General features: G+C 46.0%; 1 protein-coding gene across 4 annotated transcripts in view; it reads right to left on the bottom strand.

Annotated features, from left to right (window-relative positions):
- Window positions 1–6,388: 6,388 nt before the first annotated feature.
- The window catches only part of thoc7 (THO complex subunit 7), a 64,301-nt gene continuing 50,505 nt past the window's right edge, over window positions 6,389–20,184 (bottom strand). For 2 of the 4 annotated variants that reach the window (XM_075694751.1, XM_075694752.1), the window contains exon 6: window positions 7,760–7,830. In XM_075694751.1, coding sequence (XP_075550866.1) covers window positions 7,775–7,830 — 56 coding nt within the window. In that variant the 3' untranslated portion in view covers window positions 7,760–7,774. Of the gene's footprint in view, window positions 6,579–6,664; window positions 6,721–7,759; window positions 7,831–20,184 lie in introns of those variants that run through there. The other 2 variants (XM_075694754.1, XM_075694753.1) reach the window with 2 other exon arrangements.

Here is a 20,184-nt window from a genome sequence, read left to right as displayed (position 1 = left end):
AGTCGATGCTGCAAGAGAGCTTCGTAGTCTCGCTCGTACCATCACGTTAATAAGTTACTGCCATACACCACAGAACTATAAGTGTCGTTTATACAGCCTCGACCCATCACTGAAACTTAAATTCCAATCTTCCACGACGTGACGCAACACTGCTGTGTCGGCTGTGGGTAGGAGTAGCATTCACCAACTCCTACAGCTATCGTGTTGGAATGGCGGATTCATCAATGTGCGCTAAGTGCAAGTGTGAAGAGACCATCAGTCACCTTCTGTGCCACTGTTCTCGCTTCGATAATCAACGTAAGACTCTCCAGTGTGCCTTGAATAGACTGGATGACAGGCCATTTACGGAAGCGATGATCTTGGGAGCCCGGCCTCACAGTTCATTAGCGCAGAAAGCAGTTCGAGCGCTTTTTCACTACCTGAAGGCAAGACTTGAGTGCCCGACTATAGAAATCCCACGCCTAAGTTCTCTCTCTCTCTTTCACTCCCCATTCCCCTCCCCACGTGTAGGGTAGGAAACAGGACTCAGTCTGGTTAACCTCCCTGCCTTTCCTTCTTCCCTTCTCTCTACCTCTCTTTTCTGAAACTGAGACGCATTGCAAAACACTCGAGGCGCATTCGATCGCTACGCGCCATCGCTGTAATGGTAGAAAACAGACGCATTGCCTTGCTTTGCCTAAAGAATCCCGTGGGGCTTATGCTGCTCGTCATACACTTTTCTGAATCTGAGACGCGTTGGAAAACACAAGTGGCGCTTTCGATCGCTACGCGTCATCGCTGCAACGGTAGGAAACAGTTTCATTGCCTTGCTTTGCATAGGCAATCCTTTGCGGTTTATGCTGCTCGAAATACAGACTTTTCAGAAACTGAGACGCGTTGCATAGCACTCGGGCGCTTACTATATCTACGCGCCATCGCTGCAACGGTAGGAAACGGACGCATTGCCTTGCTTTGGGTAGGTAATCCCCTGGGGCTTATGCTGCTCGTAACACAGACTTTTATGAAACTGAGACGCGTTGCATAACACTCGGGGCGCTTTCAAACGCTACGCGCGACCGCTGCAACGGTAGAAAACGGACGCATGGCCTTGCTTTGCGTAGGGAATCCCATGGGGCTTATGATGCTCGTCATACACTTCTCTGAATCTGAGACGCGTTGGAAAACCCTCGCGGCGCTTTCGATAGCTACGCGTCATCGCTGCAACTCTATAAAACGGTTTCATTACCTTGCTTTGCATAGGCAATCCTTTGCGGCTTATGATGCTCGTCATACAGACTTTTCTGAATCTGAGACGCATTGGAAAACACTCGCGGCGCTTTCGATCGCTACGCGTCATCGCTGCAACTCTATAAAACGGTTTCATTACCTTGCTTTGCATAGGCAATAATTTGCGGCTTATGCTGCTCGTAATACAGACTTTTCTGAAACTGAGACGCGTTGCATAACATTCGGGTGCTTACTATAGCTAGGCGCCATCGCTGCAATGGTAAGAAACGGACGCATTGCCTTGCTTTCCGTATGGAATCCCCTAGGGCTTATGTTGCTCGTAATACAGACTTTTCTGGAAGTGAGACGCGTTGCATAACACTCAAAGCGCTTTCAAACGTTACCCGCGACCGCTGCAACTGTAGAAAATGGTTGCATTACTTTGCGTAGGGATCCCTTGGGGCTTATGCTGTTCGCAATACGGACTTTACTGCAACTGAGAGGCGTTGCATACCGCTCGGGGAGCTTACTAGAGCTACGCGCCATCGCTGCAACGGTAGAAAAAGGTCGCATTACTATCCTTTGCATGGGGAATCTTCTGGGGCTTAGGTTGCTGGCAATACAGAATTTTTTGTTACTGAGACGCGTTGCATAACACTCGGGGGTCTTTTTATCGGTACGCGCCATCGCTGCAATGGTAGAAAACGGACTCATTGCCCTCCTTTGCGCCGGGAATCCTCTGGGGCTTATGCTGCGAGTAATAGAGACATTTCTGAAAGTGAGGCGCGTTGCATAACCCTCGCGGAGCTTTACATCGCTACGCGCCATCGCTGGCTGCAGAAAACGGTTGAATTACCTTGCTTTCCGTAGGGAATCCCCTAGGGCATATGCTGCTCGTAATACACACTTGTCTGAAACTGAGACGCGTTGCATAACACTCGGGCGCTTAAAACGCTACGAGCGATCGCTGCAACCGTAGAAGACGGTTACATTACCTTGCTTTGCGTATAGGGAATCCCCAGGGGCTTATGCTGCTCCCAATACTTTTCTGAAAGTGAGACGCGTTGCATAACACTCGCGGAGCTTTTCATCGCCATGCGTCATCGCTGCAACTTTAAAAAACGGTTGCATTGCCTTGCTTTGCGTAGGCAATCCCCGGCGGCTTACGCTCCTCGTAATAGAGATTTTGCACAAACTCAGACGCTTTGCATAACATTCTGGGCGATCGCTGCAGCGGTATAAAACGGTTACATTGCCTTCCTTTGCATAAGGATACCTTGGGGCGTATGCTGCTCGTAACACAGACTTTTCTGATACTGATATGCGTTGCATAACACTCGGGGCGCTTTCAAACGCTACGCGCCATCGCTGCATAGGTAGGAATCGTTTGCATTGCCCACCTTTGTATTGGTATCGCTTGGGGCTTGTGCTGCTCGCAATACGGACTTTCCTGAAATTGAGAGGCGTTGCATACCACTCGGGTCGCTTACTAGAGCTACGCGCCATCGCTGCAAATGTAGAAAAGTGTTTCATAACCTTGCTTTGCGTAGGGAACACCCTGGGGCTTATGCTGCTCGTAATACACTTACGCTCTTACGCTTACAGTTAATGCACTTACGCCTAATACGCTCGTAATACACACGTACACCTGAGACGAATTGCAAGAGTCGGGCCGCTTTAGATCGCTGCGCGCCATCGCTGGAGTGGTAGAAAACGGTTGAATTGCCTTCCTTTGCATAGGGAATTTCCTGGCGCTTATGCTGCTCGCAATAAGGACTTTTCTGAAACAGATGCGTTGCATAACACTCGAGGCGCTTTCAAACGCTACGCGCGATCACTGCAACTGTAGAAAATGGTCGCATTATTTTCTTTTGCATAGGGAATCTCCTGGGGCTTAAGCTGCTCGCAATACAGACTTTTCGGAAACTGAGACGCGTTGCATAACAGTCGGGGCCATTTCTATCGCTACGTGTCATTGCTGCAACTGTAGAAAACGGTTTCATTGCCGTGCTTTGCGTGGGCAATCTACGGGGGTTAACGCTCCTCGTAATACAAACCTTTCTGAAACTGAGACGTGTTGCATAACACTCGGGGCGCTTTTAAACGCTACGCGCGATCGCTGCAACTGTAGAAAACGGTTGCATCACCTTGTTTTGCGTAGGGAATACCGAATACGGCTTATGCTGCTCGCAATACAGACTTTTCTCAGCTTTCCATCGCTGCAACAGTACAAAACAGTTGTATTACCTTGCTTTTCGTAGGGGATCGCCTGATGCTTATGGTGCTCGTAATAGACTTTTCTGAATCTGAGATGCGTTGCAAAACACTCGGGGTGCTTTCAATCGCTACGCGTCACCAATGCAACTGCAGAAAAATGTTTCATTCCCTTGCTTTGAATAGGGAATGCAATTCCCTGGCGTGTATCCTGCTCACAATACGGACTGTTCTGAAACTGAGACGCGTTGCATAACATTCGGGGCCCTTTCTGTCACTACGTGCCATCACTGCAACTGTAGTAAAATGTTTCATTGCCTTGCTTTGCATAGGCAATCTCCGGGGGCTTACGCTCCTCGTAATAGATTTTGCTCAAACTCAGACGCGTTGCGTAACATTCTGGGCGCTTTCCATCGCTACGCGCCGTCACTAGACAGTTTTTGTTTAGCGTCCGCAACTATAGCGTACGCTATACGCTATAATATAGCGTACGCTAAGCAGCGCACGTTTTCTAAAATTTTAGTTGGCCCGCGATATCTTCGGATCTCAGAGGCCATATACCGTCGTTGCGGCTATTTCGCGCCTTTAGCGACAGGTGGCGCTGACATCTCGAACGTTTCTTTCGTTAGGCTTCGACTCGTTCGAAACGAGAAGCGATCTCGAAAACACCACGAGGTTATCGACAATACCCTGCCGTCGAAGCGGCCTGAGACTAAGCGAAAGCCGTTTACACAGTCATTTGATACGAACGAAGTGCATTTTACAAAAGCAACGCCAAATTCAATTCGAAGTGGGCAGCCCGGGACCGCCGCCATGTTTCCCGCAAGCTCCGCAAACCCCGCAAAAACGCTAACGCTAACTCGTTTGCGTTGCGTACGCCTGCTATACCCGCTATTTCGTTTAGCGTTCAGCGCATGCGCAGTGACGACCCGCTATTTTTTAGCGTACGCAATGGAATAGCGTACGCTATACTAAAACTGTCTACTGCAACGGTAGAAAACGGTTGCATTACTTTCCTTTGCATAGAGAATCTCCTGGGGTTTATGCTGCTCGCAATACAGACCTTTCTGAAACTGAGACACGTTGCAAAACATTCCGGGTGCTTTCGATCGCTACGCGCCATCGCCGCATATGTAGAAAACGGTTGCATTACCTTGTTTTGCGTAGGGAATCTCCTATAAGGCTTATGCTGCTCGCAATAGACTTTTCTGAAAGTGAGACGCGTTGCAAAACTCTTGGGGCGCTTTCCATCGCTACGTGACATCGCTGCAACTGTATAAAAAGGTTTCATTGCTTTGCTTTGCATAGGCAATTCTTTGGGGCTTATGCTGCTCGTAATACACTTTTCTGAAAGTGAGGCGCGTTGCATAACCCTCGCAGAGCTTTCCATCGCTACGCGCTATCGTTGCAATTGTAGAAAACAGTTGGATTACCTTTCTTTGCGTAGGGAATCCCCTGGTGCTTATGCTGCTCGTAATACAGACTTTTCTGAAACTGAGACGCGTTGCAAAACATTCGCGCCGCTTTAGATCGCTACGCGCCATCGCTCCAACTGTAGAAAGCGGTTTCGTTGCCGTGCTTTGCGTGTGCAATCTGCGGGGGCTTACGCTCCTCGTAATACAGACTTTTTTGAAACTGTGACGCGTTGCATAACACTCGGGGCGCTTTGGATCGCTACGCACCATTGCTGCAACGGTAGGAAACGGTTGCATTGCCTTCCTTTGCATATGGAATCTCCTGGGGCTTATGCTGCTTGCGATACGGACTTTTCTTAAACTGAGACGCGTTGCATAACACTCCTGGCGCTTTCTATCATTACGAGCAATTGCTGCAACGGTAGAAAATGGTTGCATTGTTTTCCTTCGCATAGTAAATATCCTGTGACTTATGCTGCTCGCAATACTCTTCCGAAACTGAGGCGCATAGCATAACACTCGGGGCGCTTTCTTGCTACGCGTCATCGCGGCAACGGAAGAAAACGGTTACATATCCTTCCTTTGCATGGGGAATGTCCTGCGGCTTATGCTGCTCGCAATACAGACCTTTTCTGAAACTGAGACGCGTTGCATAATACTTTTGGCGCTTTCTATCACTATGCGCTATAGCAGCAACGGTAGAAAATGGTTGCATTACTTTCCTTTGCATAGGGAATATCCTGGGGCTTATGCTGTTCGTAATACAGACTTTTTTGAAACTGAGACGCATTGCATAAAACTTGTGGCGCTTTCTATCGCTACGTGCCATTGCAGCAACGGTAGAAAACGGTTCCATTACCTTCAAAAATGTTCAATTCAATTTGCAATGGGTTTTACCATTTTTAGAGCATATTTTATTCGCTGTGCATATTACTAAGACCTCGATTCTGTTTTCTTTTTGAATAAAATAAGCGCTACTACTTACTATTCAAACTGGGCTGTCGTTACCGTTATATTTTTTAACATGCTTATTAGAGACAGCATTGGGTGACGTGGCGTCAGCCTGTTTGGACAGAAAACAAAGTTCTGTCACTCAGAAAGTTTTACAAAGGCACTCCGGGAAAACCTGGAACTCAGGGAATTTGGAAATGTCAACTTGGTAGACACCCTTAATAAGTGAAGCCAATAAGAACTGCACGGCAAACTTGCAGAAGGAGACCTACTGCTAAGGGAGAATACTGCTAACCCCTACGCTAAACCGCATAGCACTAGGACCACTGTGGCAGTATTGCCTACCAAGTGTGAAATATAGTATAGAAGCGTTAACAGAACAAAACCTGCATCGTGTCTTTTTTCCCGTATGTTCCACTCCCCTCTGTAATGCATCTGGCCCTGAGGGTAATACTAAATATAAAGCATATCTGAGTCCCACTTTCTAAATGTCAAAGTTCACAAAATGTGTATAGCATCAGGTCTGCTGCCCTTTAGCTTGTTTCAGCATATTATGTTATAAATTCCATTTCACCAAATGGGAATCTTAGAAAAAGAAGACCTTCATATCAGCACATTTATTTTTGAAACAATGCTATGTCGGTTCATTTCTGTACATTGCTAGGCTCTACACCTTCTACATAAAGATGTATTGTTATAAATGCTCTCCCCTCCCTTCCCCTTAGATGTGCCGATTCTGGTGCCATCACGTTGTGTCCATGGCTTGTGATTCCACATCTCCATTTTCTTCATCTGCAAGGCAAAAACAACCGACCAAGAAAATGAGACTACTCATGTTGCAGAATAAAATATCAAATTATCAACCAGAAACTATGTACCGTTTTTATTCGATTCTAACGTGTCCACGATTGAACGCACACCCGTGTAACGTGACCTAAAAAAAGAGAAAGTCCTTCACCACGCACCCCAGTCTTTCATACAGAAATACAACTTTCTCTCATTTGGAAAAACAGATTTATTCCCAATACACTAAGCTGCGATAGATAGAAAAAGTCGCAGTTTCGCCCAAAAGGCAAAGCGTCTATTGCGATAGCCAATTAGTAGACATCTATATGAAAAGATAGCTGTTTTATCGGCCGTATTAACTTCTAAATATTCGCTTACTAACTAAATTAACAAGCATGGCATCACGCATACACAAGAATATATGAACACGTCTTACTCAATGACTTATCAAAACACTGGAGTGGGGAAGTGCTGTAGCAGGAGCGAGCGAATTTACCTTTGTGCGGCCCCTTGCTTCAATGCGAACTAAGCGACAAGAACGCAGCGCAGTGAACCTAGATGGGTAGACACTGTCTCCGTCGTAGGTCGATTTCAAGATAGGGGCCGCGTGGCAGCGCCACACACAGCAGCCACCGGAGCAGAACGCCTCTTCTGTTTGTGCCAGTCCCGCACGCCAGTTTCTGGAACTCTAAACGCCCGTGATGCGGCCCGATTTCCGTCCATCTCCACACACATGATCACTTTACTTTTATTTGCGGCATCGCGTGTCTTCACAGTCGGCACTTCCATGCTGACAGAGCAAACGTAGAAAACCAGAAGATGGATGGTGTACTAACCTAAGCACGCGTACTACAGCACATGGAGGAAGCTACGGCAGCTAGGTTCGAAGCGTGTACAAAGCGGCCATCTTGAAATGCTGATGGCAATGTGATAACGCAGGTTTAGGGCCATACTCGATTCTAACGCGCACGCAATTTTTGGACCCATTTTATCAAAAAAAGTGTGCGTTAGATTCGAGTAAATACAGTAATTTCCAAGTTTGTCAACCAGAGCATTATGGAATTTGCAAGAATCTACGACATTTTATGGATGATCTGCTGCTAGATGATGACTTAGTGCGGAAAAGAAAGAAGAAGAAAGCAAATAATCTGATTGTTTGGAAAACAGGTGTGCTGCCAACAAGGCGACAAACCACAGCACTTTCAACCAATTGCAATGTTTTCCTTAGAATCCACAGGAGTCCACTTATTTTCTTCATTATTTACTTGCAGATTTACTCCTGTAGGGCCCAGTTCTTTTTTTTATTTTTTACAGGGTGTAAGCTTTACACACTCACTGGCTACACACTGATGCCTCAAAGTGCTCTATGCAGAATAACACAACCACCAGTGGTAACCACACTTACTCAGTTGTCACTTTCACTGTGCTCGTCGTTTGAAGAGCATGCCTCAATGGCATCCTTTCAAAGCTTGTCATCCTCCATGCCATCCTTAGTGTTTGAGATTCCCATCACCTTTTGACAACAGTCTCGAGTGAAATCGCATGCCCCCCGATTCGAAATCCATGTGCAAATCTTTGAAGCAATGCCCCTGTATTCGGCCAAAAGCATGATGCAACACACCGTAGCACAGTCGACACCATTGACAAGCACTGAATCTGTGCTGCATGATTTGCCAGGATATGGTGATGACGATGATGCCACCCATGGCAGGACAGTAACTAGTGCCATCTAGCTGCTGCTGGCAGAAATTAACCAGCATGTAGGTACGCACGCGACGCTTAGTCAAACTTTTTTCAGAATTTTTTGCACTCCGAAGTGAGGTAAAAAGTGAGCCTTACACAAGTAAATATGGTAATATTGCATAACCTAACAAAAAGTAGTTTTTTTTTCCAATGGCCGTTCAGCTGCACTCATTGAAACAACCGGTGCCATCACCAGGGCCAGGCCACAGCTAGCTCAGTGGGTGCACTTTCGGTTATGTTCCACTTCATCAGAAAACAGGCAAAGGTCTTTAAAACCCAAAAACTGCACCCTTGCACGAGTGAAAGTAGTGGTCAACTGTTTCCTCTCTGAAATTCTCATGACAAAAATACTCACAGCCAATGGTAAGATGCATGGCAGCCACCGAATGGTTTGAAGTGCTTCAAGTAGTTTGATGGAGACAAACAAAACTAATAACACCAAGAGGCAAGTGAACAAGGCCGGTAGTTACCACTAGTGAGTAGCCTTTGGTAATGCTGATTCCCACAAAAGCCTACTGAGCTCCTGTGAAATCCTCATCTATAACAAAAAAAAAAGACAGCACTTGTTTCCTGAGAAAAAAGCTTCACAGCTGAAGAAAAATTTGCCTTGGTCTTGGGATAAAACCAATTTTTTTCTTTCATGAATATGAATCTCTCTCTACCTTGTGAGATTCTAAAGAACTGATTTGCCATATTCAATGTCCCTGTGCTTCGAATAGTCAATGAACTTGCCCTTGCTCTGCGATCTGCTAGCCTCCTAGTAAGCTGACCATGGAAGAGTGTCGGTCCCAGGTTCAATTTCTGGACCACAACAAATTTTTCTTCAACTGCAAACTTTTTTCTGGGACAACCATATCCTTTGTAACTTCATGCTACACTTGGGGGGATGACAATTTCTTCCTTTCAAGATGAGTTTTGGAATTACAGCCCCGTATCATTGTGTATAGAATTTCTCTTGAGACAAGCTTTATGTAGTGTGCATAATTCATTATCTGGAGTACACCATGCTTGGGAGTCGCAAAGTTCAGGTCTTCCATGTCTTCCTTATCAAAACAGAATTCCTTAATGCACATGTGCTCTGAAAACTTTGTTACAGACGCTGACCAATAATTTGGATGGACACGCAAATTGCCTGTTGGATGAGAAACCGTGGTCGCTTTCGATGTGGTCATGGACGACAACGCAGTTCTGAAAGCATGCAGTCAGCATCAATGCAATTATGAATGGCGACCATGCAGTTATGAAGGCATGCGGCTGACAAGCACACCGAACCAAAACGAAACTAATGCATGCCGCAACCATTATGGACGAAACTGCGGGCGCTATTGACAGTCATGGATGGCAACCATGCAGTTATGAACGCACGCAACCAGCGCGGTGTTATGCATGGCAGTAACTGCAATAAAGGCTATGAAGACACGAAGAGGCATGAAGCCTCCTGGCATTCCTGTTGTTCTCATACAAGCATAGAGCTGATATAGCCAACTTTACCGGAAAAGCTCCCCATTACGCGCATGCATTGAAATTGGCGACTGCAAGAGCGCTGCCATGATGCTGCTCTTCGCAGGGGCATGGGCTCGTCATAACGCACTACGCAAATCCACCGTTGCATTTTTATTTCACTGCTGCTAAATTCTTGTGGTGGCCAACTTGGCCCTTTTTAAGAAGTTCTCGGAATACACCTGCAACAGCATGGTCCACGCCTGTGACATTTGGCCTGAAGAACCTGTCCAAGTGTCTTGTTCGACATAGAAGCACGGAACTCAGTGCGACTCTTCCTCACAATGCTGAATTGCTGCTTGCATTCAGCATCGCTGTGCAAGATTGAGAGCAATACAGCTGAATTTCAAAAGTGCATCGGCACCTCTAAGCGGCGAGATTGATCTCCACTGCATATCTAGCCTTTCCTCTTGCAGCAGATTTGGAGGAATTCCAAAATCCTGCAGTTTTACAAATTCCATTTCCAGAATATTAATAGTTTAATCTCTGGTCTCTTGCTCTTGCTGCGACAATAACGTTGGGAACCGTTCAACAAAGAAAAGGACATTCTTAAATGACATGTTATCAATGGCCTCTGTATCCGCAACTCTTGCGTTGACCAGTGCACCATTTCCAAAAGGAAATTTGAGGCGCATGTAGTCGCAAGCAGAAACCATACACTTTCTAACATCCTCAAAAAATAATATTTTCTCACTTGGCTGGAGTTAACAACGCACCTAGCTTGTTGCCCAATTACCATGTATTTGTTGTCCTTTTGTGTATCTCTGCTCTGGTAGCGAATTAGATGGACGTCCTTGTGCTTCTTCAGCAGCGCTGGCCTCACAAATCTGGAAAGGATGACGCAAGACTGCGAGTCGGCCTAGTTGGAACAAATTCATCTTTAAAACTTATTGTGCGCAAACAAACAGGGACAAAGAATAGAAGAAACACAAGGACGAGCGCTTTCTAACTGGTTTTATTTTTGAAGAACCACCTGCTTATATACCCACAGATCTGCGCGATCTAGTCAAACAGAGCACGCCTATAGCGCATATAATACACACTTATCTGCGCAATCAAGTCAAGAGAGCACATCTACAGTACATATACCACTTGTGATAAAAAACACAAAGACGTGGACCAAAGCCACCCGGTCAACATAAGAACAGCAAGGTGCATGAAACATCCACTTACGATAAAAATGCGTTAAAGATGTGATAATAGAAGTGAATTTTCTTTATCCAACAATGAAGCCGATGGATGGCTAATGCATTTCTCTTTTTGTTTTTCAATCCAGTGTGCTTCCACAATTTCCCTCGCGGTTTGATTCCTATTCCTATACAATATGTTGGTGCTACTAAGACAGGGGGAGCAATTATGTTCTTGGCAATGCATTGCCAAATGCGTGCTAGGGCGACCTTTCAGACTGGACAAGTGTTTCCTTAACCTCGTGTTAATGCATCTCGCAGTCTGCCCTACGTACACATGACCACACGTCATAGGGATCTGATAAACAACGTTCATCGCGCAATCAACAAACTGGTTCTTGCGCGGATGTTTAACATTACATTCTTTCTTTGCATCATCCTTTCTTTCGAACTTATTTTTAACCTTAGAGCACACACTACCTATATTGTTTTTTGCCGAAAATACCACTTTTACTGCGTAACTACCAGCCACCTTTTTAAGTCTGTGTGAAAGGCCGTGCACATACGGAATCACTGAAATCTTGGAAGCTACATCCTTTTGCCTTTGATTCTTTTTGCATTGTCCTTTATCCTGTTTAAGTTTTTTCAGTAGCCTATTGCATGATGCCAACATCACAGCGAGCGGGTACCCAGCCTTTCTCAACCTATCAACTTGCTCAAAAAATGCACTCTTTACGGTGTGGTGACATGAATTCAACAACGCTGACCGGAAACACGAAATGACTATGCCATTCTTCACAAGCCTAGTTTGAGGCATAATTCATTAGCGGTTTTCCAGCTCGGGGTGAAAATGACCAACATACATGTTCCGGTAGGAATTCTAACTTGACATCAAGAAATTGTACCTTGTTATCTACCGGTCCTTCAGAAGTAAACGTTAAACCCTTGCCCTGAGAATTGAAGGCTTCTACAACCCTATTCCTGAAAGCACCCTTGTCTACATGACAGCCTAAAATCAAGTAGTCATCGACATATCTGTATACCTTATTTACTACACCTTCTAAATCTTTGGCCAACTCTCTGTCTATGCTTCCCAAAAAAATGCTACTTAGGATGGGAGCTACCTTTGACCCGATGCACACACCCTTTGCCTGTATATACGTTTCACCACAGAATCCTACTTGTGTATTCGCTAAATAAAAATGCAGAAGTTCAAGAAAGGATTCAACGGCCATGCCACAAGTGTTGCGGAAAGACACCTCGTCATTCTCTTTAGTTATGCAATCTTTAACACTGCACATTAGGGGCCCATGCAGTAAGGAGTAGTAGAGATCTTGAACGTCTATGCTGAATCCCCAGCTGCAGCTTGTCTTATCTGATGCCAGAAAATTCACAAGGCCTTCCGAGTTATTCAATAAGAACGGATCCTGTACTTCTAAGGAATTCAACATATTATGCAGGAACTCGGCGACCATAACCTGCCAACACCCTCGCTCGGACACAATTGGCCTAAACGGAATTCCTTGTTTGTGGGTTTTTGCTGTAAAATATATCTCCAATTTCATTCCTTTTAAGTTCTTTACATGTGACGCAAGCTTTTCTTGGTCACATTTCTTCAATAACTCCACCACCTTCTTTTTTACGTTTTCTACACTCACGTCACATTTCTTAAAGCACTTATTCACCGCTAGGAAAGCCTTTTCTAAGTAACAATCATTCGGTAAAACAACCAGAAAGCCTTCCTTGTCTGCTTGAACAACACGCAGATTATTCTCAACCAAATACTTAGCAGTCCTATCAACATTGGGTTTGGATCCATCGCTTACCGAAGCTTTGGCCACCACGTCCACACATTCCACCACACATCGTTCTTTTTCTTTCTCTGGTACACTCCTGGCAATGTCCCTTGTAAGTGCTAACCTGTCGACGATGTCGATCCTTGGTGCCACGCAGAACTTCAGCCCCAACTTGAGTACCTGCTGATGCCGTGCTTCCACCATTGCACCCCCTAGTAATAGAAGGCGTCCCTCTGGCACTTCTCTTTTCTTCTTCTTCGGCAATTTTCGACGAACATCGTTCCATATAGCCTCAGTTACAATAGTTGTGTCTCCACCAGTCCCGAAAGGCCTTCACGTTGAAAAGAACATCGGAAGCAGATGAACAGGCCACCTTTAGACATTCTTTGAAATGTATAACCTGTCTCCGGCTCTCTGACCTCAAGATCTTGATCATTCTTCTCCCGTGTCCTGAAGACGGGGGCAACCATCCGGTCACCAGCAACACCTCATCAGGGCATTCCCCAAGTTTCAGGAACCAGCTTAACACCCATGCTCTGCACTCACAGACCGCGATAATAGGGACCAGAACTGCTGGGTTGTATAAGCTGTAGTTCAGACAAGTACCTGCGCAAGTTGAGCAAGTTGATAGGTTGAGAAAGGCTGGGTACCCGCTCGCTGTAATGTTGGCGCCGTGCGATAGGCTAATGAAAAAACTTAAACAGGATAAAGGACAATGCAAAAAGAATCAAAGGCAAAAGGATGTAGCTTCCAAGATTTCAGTGATTCCGTATGTGCACGGCCTTTCACACAGACTTCAAAAGGTGGCTGGTAGTTACGCAGTAAAAGTGGTATTTTTGGCGAAAAACAAAATAGGTAGTGTGTGCTCTAAAGTTAAAAATAAGTTCGAAAGAAAGGATGATGCAAAGAAAGAATGTAATGTTAAACATCCGCGCAAGAACCAGTTTGTTGATTGCGCGATGAACGTTGTTTATCAGATCCCTATGACGTGTGGTCATGTGTACGTAGGGCAGACTGCGAGATGCATTAACACGAGGTTAAGGAAACACTTGTCCAGTCTGAAAGGTCGCCCTAGCACGCATTTGGCAATGCATTGCCAAGAACATAATTGCTCCCCCTGTCTTAGTAGCACCAACATATTGTATAGGAATAGGAATCAAACCGCGACGGAAATTGTGGAAGCACACTGGATTGAAAAACAAAAAGAGAAATGCATCAGCCATCCATCGGTTTCATTGTTGGATAAAGAAAATTCACTTCTATCATCACATCTTTAACGCATTTTTATCGTAAGTGGATGTTTCATGCACGTTGCTGTTCTTATGTTGACCGGGTGGCTTTGGTGCACGTCTTTGTGTTTTTTATCACAAGTGGTATATGTACTGTAGATGTGCTCTCTTGACTTGATCGCGCAGATCTGTGTGTATTATATGCGCTATAGGCGTGCTCTGTTTGACTAGATCGCGCAGATCTGTGGGTATATAAGCAGGTGGTTCTTCAAAAATAAAACCAGTTGTTAGAAAGCGCTCGTCCTTGTGTTTCTTCTATTCTTCGTCCCTGTTTGTTTGCGCACAATAAGTTTTAAAAACTGGAAAGCATGTCCTCAAGAAGATCAAAAAGTATAGGCTGTAGCTTGTGTATTAGAGGTGCTTGTGCTTGCAGGTGGCAGTTTACTGCCACAAAAACGGGAATAATGTTATTCAAAAACAGACAGCAAGCTTTGTTCAACTCTGAGCTAAAGAATAGAAAAATGCCGCTCCTCATGTCTTATACAAGTTGATCCAGTCTTGCACACATCAGTAGTCTGCTTTTTTCACAGGCACATGTGTAGATTCAACAGATGTCTTTCTCTTTTGCCTGAACTGGTGCTGCTCAGAGTCTTCAGCTTCTGCTGACACTGCTGGCATTTTGGGGATGTTGTTGTAGGTCGAAAATGGGGGACGTCCTTTTTCACTTCTTAAAGGAAAAACTCAAGAGTGGCACCCATTGATTCAGGAGCCTTTCCAGGCATTTTCCTGACGAAAGCCATCGGGTTGGAACCTGCTTTAAGATCTTGCAAAACTCCTTATTGTGAATTTCATGAAAATGCTTGAGTGCACATTTTATTTTGTCACTTTTTTCCAAATAAAAAAAATGTTCACAATGACTTCGTCCACCTTTGATGGGAGACGGGACGCTACCTTTTCAGCAGCAATGTTTATCAAATGGTATGGGAATCCAAGTTTTACAATGCTTTTGTGGGCCGCTGTTAGCACTGCCGTTACGCTATTTTTCTTCCCCATCATCATGTAGACATTATCTGAACAAAAAGCTATCTAATTCGACAGCGGCCCATCCAATGATGTAAGCCTGTCTATAATTAACTTGGTGATGTTGCGTCCCTTTAAAGGTCCTTCTAGGGTGCTTAAGGTAAGCAGTCCACTTTCGACAAGGCCAGATTCTTCAGGAAAGAAGGTGACCACGATTGGGTACAGCTGTGCCTGGTGTTATAATCAGCCTGCGGTGGTAGTGACCTTCGAACCTATCCCAACCCGCTGTGACGTATCATTTCATGAAGCCAACAATGCGCCTATTTCGGACAGCCCAACGGCACCAGCAAGGCTACCCACGTTTGGCAGACCGAGTATTCTTAGTTGGATCGCTGTCGTCTTCACGGTTTAACTGGAGCAAGAGAACTGGAAATGGGTGCTTTACAGTGCTTTCTCACGGGCCCCAGTAAATGTCACAGTCGTTTGAGAGACACAATCGTTTGACAGGCTAACTGCGGAGTCGGTTCTGAAATCGAGATGCGCCAGCTTGAATAGAGAGTGGCAACCCCGTCTATGAGGGCCCTCTCTCCTCGGTGTGATCAGTAATACAAAAGTGCGGGGATGAGTGTGTGTTCCCTCGCTCTCAAAGGCAGGTACATTGAAGACTTTGGATGCCCCGATTGGACAAAGGTTGGATGGCAGTTTTCCCTTGACTGGGGATCTAGGGAGGACATAGGGAGTTTAAGCAGCCATTTTCGGCTGTTTGAGGTGCTTCGTTCCCAGTCATACTAGACTGATGAGACGTAACATTCTCCTGTCTTCGTGTAAATATTGCAAATAAATTCCGTACTCCTAGTTCTCGATGACATGTTCCTCCCTTCAACCATGTCCCTAGCGTGGAAGAGCCGGATGACAGCATGGGCCAGCTATCACTTTTACATACCAGACTCCAACTCTTACACTGGCTGTCGTTAGAGCTGTTGGTGGCAACCGCAAAAAGTCGTCTTTTCAGGGCACTCCCCATACACTCTTGTGCATGGTCTGCCATTTCACCGACAATGGTTGTTGTCTTAGTTCTAGAACAGGCATAGCGCTTCGCAACATCAGATGTAGGGAACATTTTCCACAGCAAGGGCCTCACGTGGTCGGAGACGCTCAATGGTATGTTCTGCTCCAATAGAAAATCGATAAACAAACATTTCGCACTTCATTGTCGCCATCCTGCCTGCCGAAAAACTGCGGCATTCGATGCTGTTTCTCTTGGCATTCAACATTGTTTGTGTGCTTCTTCGACAAAACATGAGCAACAATGTCAGTTTTTGTCGCTGTGGGATATACTGATGTTGCAGTTGCAGATGGTGCAGAATGCATGGTGCTGACTTTCCGCGATGCAATAATACAACTGAACTGTGTCGTGTACCGTTTCAAGAACACTTGAAGGTAGTTTTTCCTTTCTTTGCTGAGCACCATGGCAGACAGCAAAGTGCTATCATAGCACTTACGGCATGAGATAGCACACTGCAACCAGAAAAACAAAACGGCGTGTGAGGGAAAGCTAGTACTACCACTAGGCAAAACTAAAGCCCCTGCACCTACCATATTTACACGATTGTAAGTCGACCCCTTTTTTAAAATTTGAAAGTCTGAAGTTGGGGGGTCGACTTACAATCGAAACCAAAACATGGCCCCGCCAAAAAAAAGCGATACCAACGAGAGCTACAACGTAGTTACAATTCTATGTTTGCTCTATGGTCCTACTCGTATCTTTTCGCTATCTCACGTGTTTGTTCGCTTTTCAGAAGGGTTTTTCAACATTTTTGAGAGTCTTACAGCACATGCAACACTCATGGGGGGTGTCGATAGTTGATGGAAGCGCCGCTGTTCCCATTTGCGGCGGCACCCTTAGAACGGCGGCGCTTGCGGGTAGTATCGGTAGTTCATGGAAGAGCAGACACCGTTCGCGGGTTTCTCTTTCTCTGTTTAAAGGCATTGGCATTGGTTTGACCATCTTTTTGACGCGCTCCACTTGACTGCCGGCTACGTGCTACTTCTATGCTTCCCCAGTCGTCATGAGTGCTGCAGGCCCACTAATCTTTCAGCACTCGTTCACAGCAGCGTTCAAGAGGGCTGCCATCCTTTACGCCGAAGAAACAAATCACTGCGCAGCGGGCCGCAATTTCGATGTTTCTAAACGGGTGGTGCGAGAGTGGCGACTGCAGTGAAGCGAAATTTTCACCCTGTGGCGGCAAGTGAGAAATTTCCCACATGCCGAAGTCTGGACGCTTTCCGGAGCTGTAGGCTAAGCTTGCGGCAGCGTTGCTGAAATGCGTGATCGGTCCCTGCCAGTGAAGCGTGACGTGGTCATGAAACAAGCCCGGACCTTCGCCTTAATTTTAAGATTCTGCTCCGCCGTGAGTACGAGTGGCTGGCGGCAGAAGACTGCGAAATTACGCCAACCGGACCTGTCAAAAAGCCTCCCTGACGGCTGCGTGTGGTTGGGTGCATTTGGCGTGGGCTGCTGTTCTGCAAGATATCCTGGTGCGGTCGTTTGCCAAATTTGAAATTTCGCTGGACCACGACGCGCTGTGGGACCGCAGCAACGATGACGATGGCAGCACTAGTGAAGACGAGTATCCAGTGACCATGTCAGCTACTAATAAATTTTCGTTATCGAATGCGCCCTCAGGTTTTTTTTTTTTTTTTTTTCGGTCAAGCGATATGGGGGGGTCGACTTACATTCGAGTCGACTTACAATCGTGTAAATACGGTACGCGCCACCGCCGCTTTCTTAAGTAGCGACAACCTTTGTTGTGCGCCGTCTTTTCCTCTCACACCAAATCCGGTTCCGGTATTTCCGGTTCCGGCATTCCCGGTTTAAAAATTTCCGGTTCCGGCGTTTCCGCTTCCTGGAGTTGCGCTGCGGGAATTTCCGCTTTGACTGCTGTTAGACGATGGTAAGACACCCGCGTGTGCTTAGCAGAGCTGTGGCAGTCACCATAAGAAGAATGCAAAGGGGACAAGCTGTTGTATTCCGCTGAAGTAGTAGTTCACGGTCGCTGTTGTCCAAATGCACGAAAAACGGCAGTGGTCTCCAAGCGCCCAGGCACTACATTCCACTGTACGTGGTCGCTCGTGCCACAACCCGTCGCAGGTTGACGCGAAGCAGAGAACACGAGCAGATCGCTGGTTACAGTAGGCGGTGGTTCTTGGATGGAATCGCATTCACAGTTTCAACTGCAGCTCGTGCAATTAAAGCCTCTCCAGCGGCGCGAGAGTAAACAACGCTAAAAAACAAAGTGTCACTTCCACTCGGAACAGCAAGCTGCCCCTACATAAGTTCCACTTGACGCCGGAAGCTAAGGAGGTGAGTGGGAGAGGAGCGTGGAGGAGGAGGGCAGGTTGGCGGTACTTAACCTGGTCGGCGGAAACGTTTATGGAGGGGCTTTAGGCAAAACCTGCACGGGAAAGAAACACAGCGGGCAGAAGCTGACACGAGCACTGCCACGCCTGCAATGCGCCTCGCAGCTTACTGAACTAAAGTGATGGCGCTGTGTTCTCATACTGCAACTACTGGCAGTCCGCCTCCCACTTTGCAAATGCTTCGGGTGGTCTGCTACGTATTTTCGTGCTCTTCAGAGATGACGATGACAATTGGCATCATGCGAGCTCTGGTGCTACGTTGCCAAACTGAAGCTTGCTTTGGGACGAACATGCGGGCATTTCCAGGAGATTTCTTTCTCCGTCGTACAATCGTACAAAGTCATCAAAATTCAGGAGTCTCCCGGAAAAATCAGGAGACCTGGCAGGTATAAGTAATGCGTATGCCTCCCGTGACCAAAGGAGGAGTCCAAATTATCAATTTGTTCAAATTAACGTACGTTGAATTCACGAGGTTTTACAATACCAAGTAGGTGTCTGAGTGAAAGCAATACACATACATTTGGTTGTTTAGGAGGTGTTGATTACACGTCTTCACTTCACTTCACTTTATTACCTTAAAGACCCCGGTTAGGGGGTATTACATAAGGGGTGGGTTCTTCATGAGAAACAAATGTAGTTAAGTTGTCCGCAAAAGTTGATGAACACGTGATGGCTGCAATGTTCCGGGGAAGGCCATTCCAGTCCACTGTTGTGCGAAGAAAAAATGAGGCTGCAAAAGTAGTGGTGCGAGCACGTGCGCGTGCGATTGAGTAAGGATGGGACGTACGGGGGGGATATGCGCACCGGTGGGATGATAAACGGTACTTGATTGAGCGGACCGTGAAATAATTTGTGGAACAAACAAAGACTGGCGATGTGGCGACGCACAGAAAGATTAGCAAGATCAGTTTTACGTTTTAGGGATGATATGCTTATGTCGTATGAATGTGAAGAATGGATGAACCTAGTGGCACAATTTTGTACAGATTCTAGTTCGTTTCTTAAGTATGCCTGGTGCGGGCTCCAGATGGGCGCTGCATATTCTAGTTTCGATCCGATGAGTGATTTGTACGCGAGAAGTTTTATGTCTGATGGTGCGTGACGCAAATTACGCTTTAAGAAATCGAGGGATCTGTTCGCGGATGATATGATATTGCTGATGTGTGCGTTCCATGAAAGGTCAGAGGATAAGGTGACGCCTAGATATTTGTATGTTTGAACTTGTTCGACAGTGGAGTGGGAGATTAGGTATGAGAATGATAGGGGATTAAGTTTGCGATGAAAGGAAACGAGCTTGCATTTAGTAGGATTAAGCTTTGTTAACCAAAGATCACACCACTGTTGTACAAGGTTAAGGTCATGTTGGAGTGCAGTTTGATCAGAAATCTTTGTAATTGTGCGATAGATGACACAGTCGTCGGCAAATAAACGGATATGGGAGGATACATGTACAGGCTGGTCGGTCGTTAATATATATGAGGAATAAGAGGGGTGCGAGTACAGATCCTTGGGGGACGCCGGATGTTACAGGGAGGGAGCTGGAGCGGCTACTTTTAATTGAAACAAACTGGGAGCGTTTGTTGAGAAATGCTACGATCCATGCGAAAACGTTAGGGTGCAAATTCAGCTGGGAGAGTTTTAGTATAAGGCGTTTGAATGATACTGTATCGAATGCTTTTGTGAAGTCGAGAAAGATTGCATCGGTCTGAAGGTTCAGGTCGAGATTAGAGTGTAGGTCATGAAGAAATATGGCAAGTTGAGTTTCACAAGATAAAGA

The sequence above is a fragment of the Dermacentor variabilis genome, chromosome 6, assembly GCF_050947875.1.
Source record: "Dermacentor variabilis isolate Ectoservices chromosome 6, ASM5094787v1, whole genome shotgun sequence".
Lineage (NCBI taxonomy): Eukaryota > Metazoa > Arthropoda > Arachnida > Ixodida > Ixodidae > Dermacentor > Dermacentor variabilis.
The sequence above is the reverse complement of the archived record's forward strand: the minus strand, read 5'-3'. Positions and strand labels throughout refer to the sequence as shown.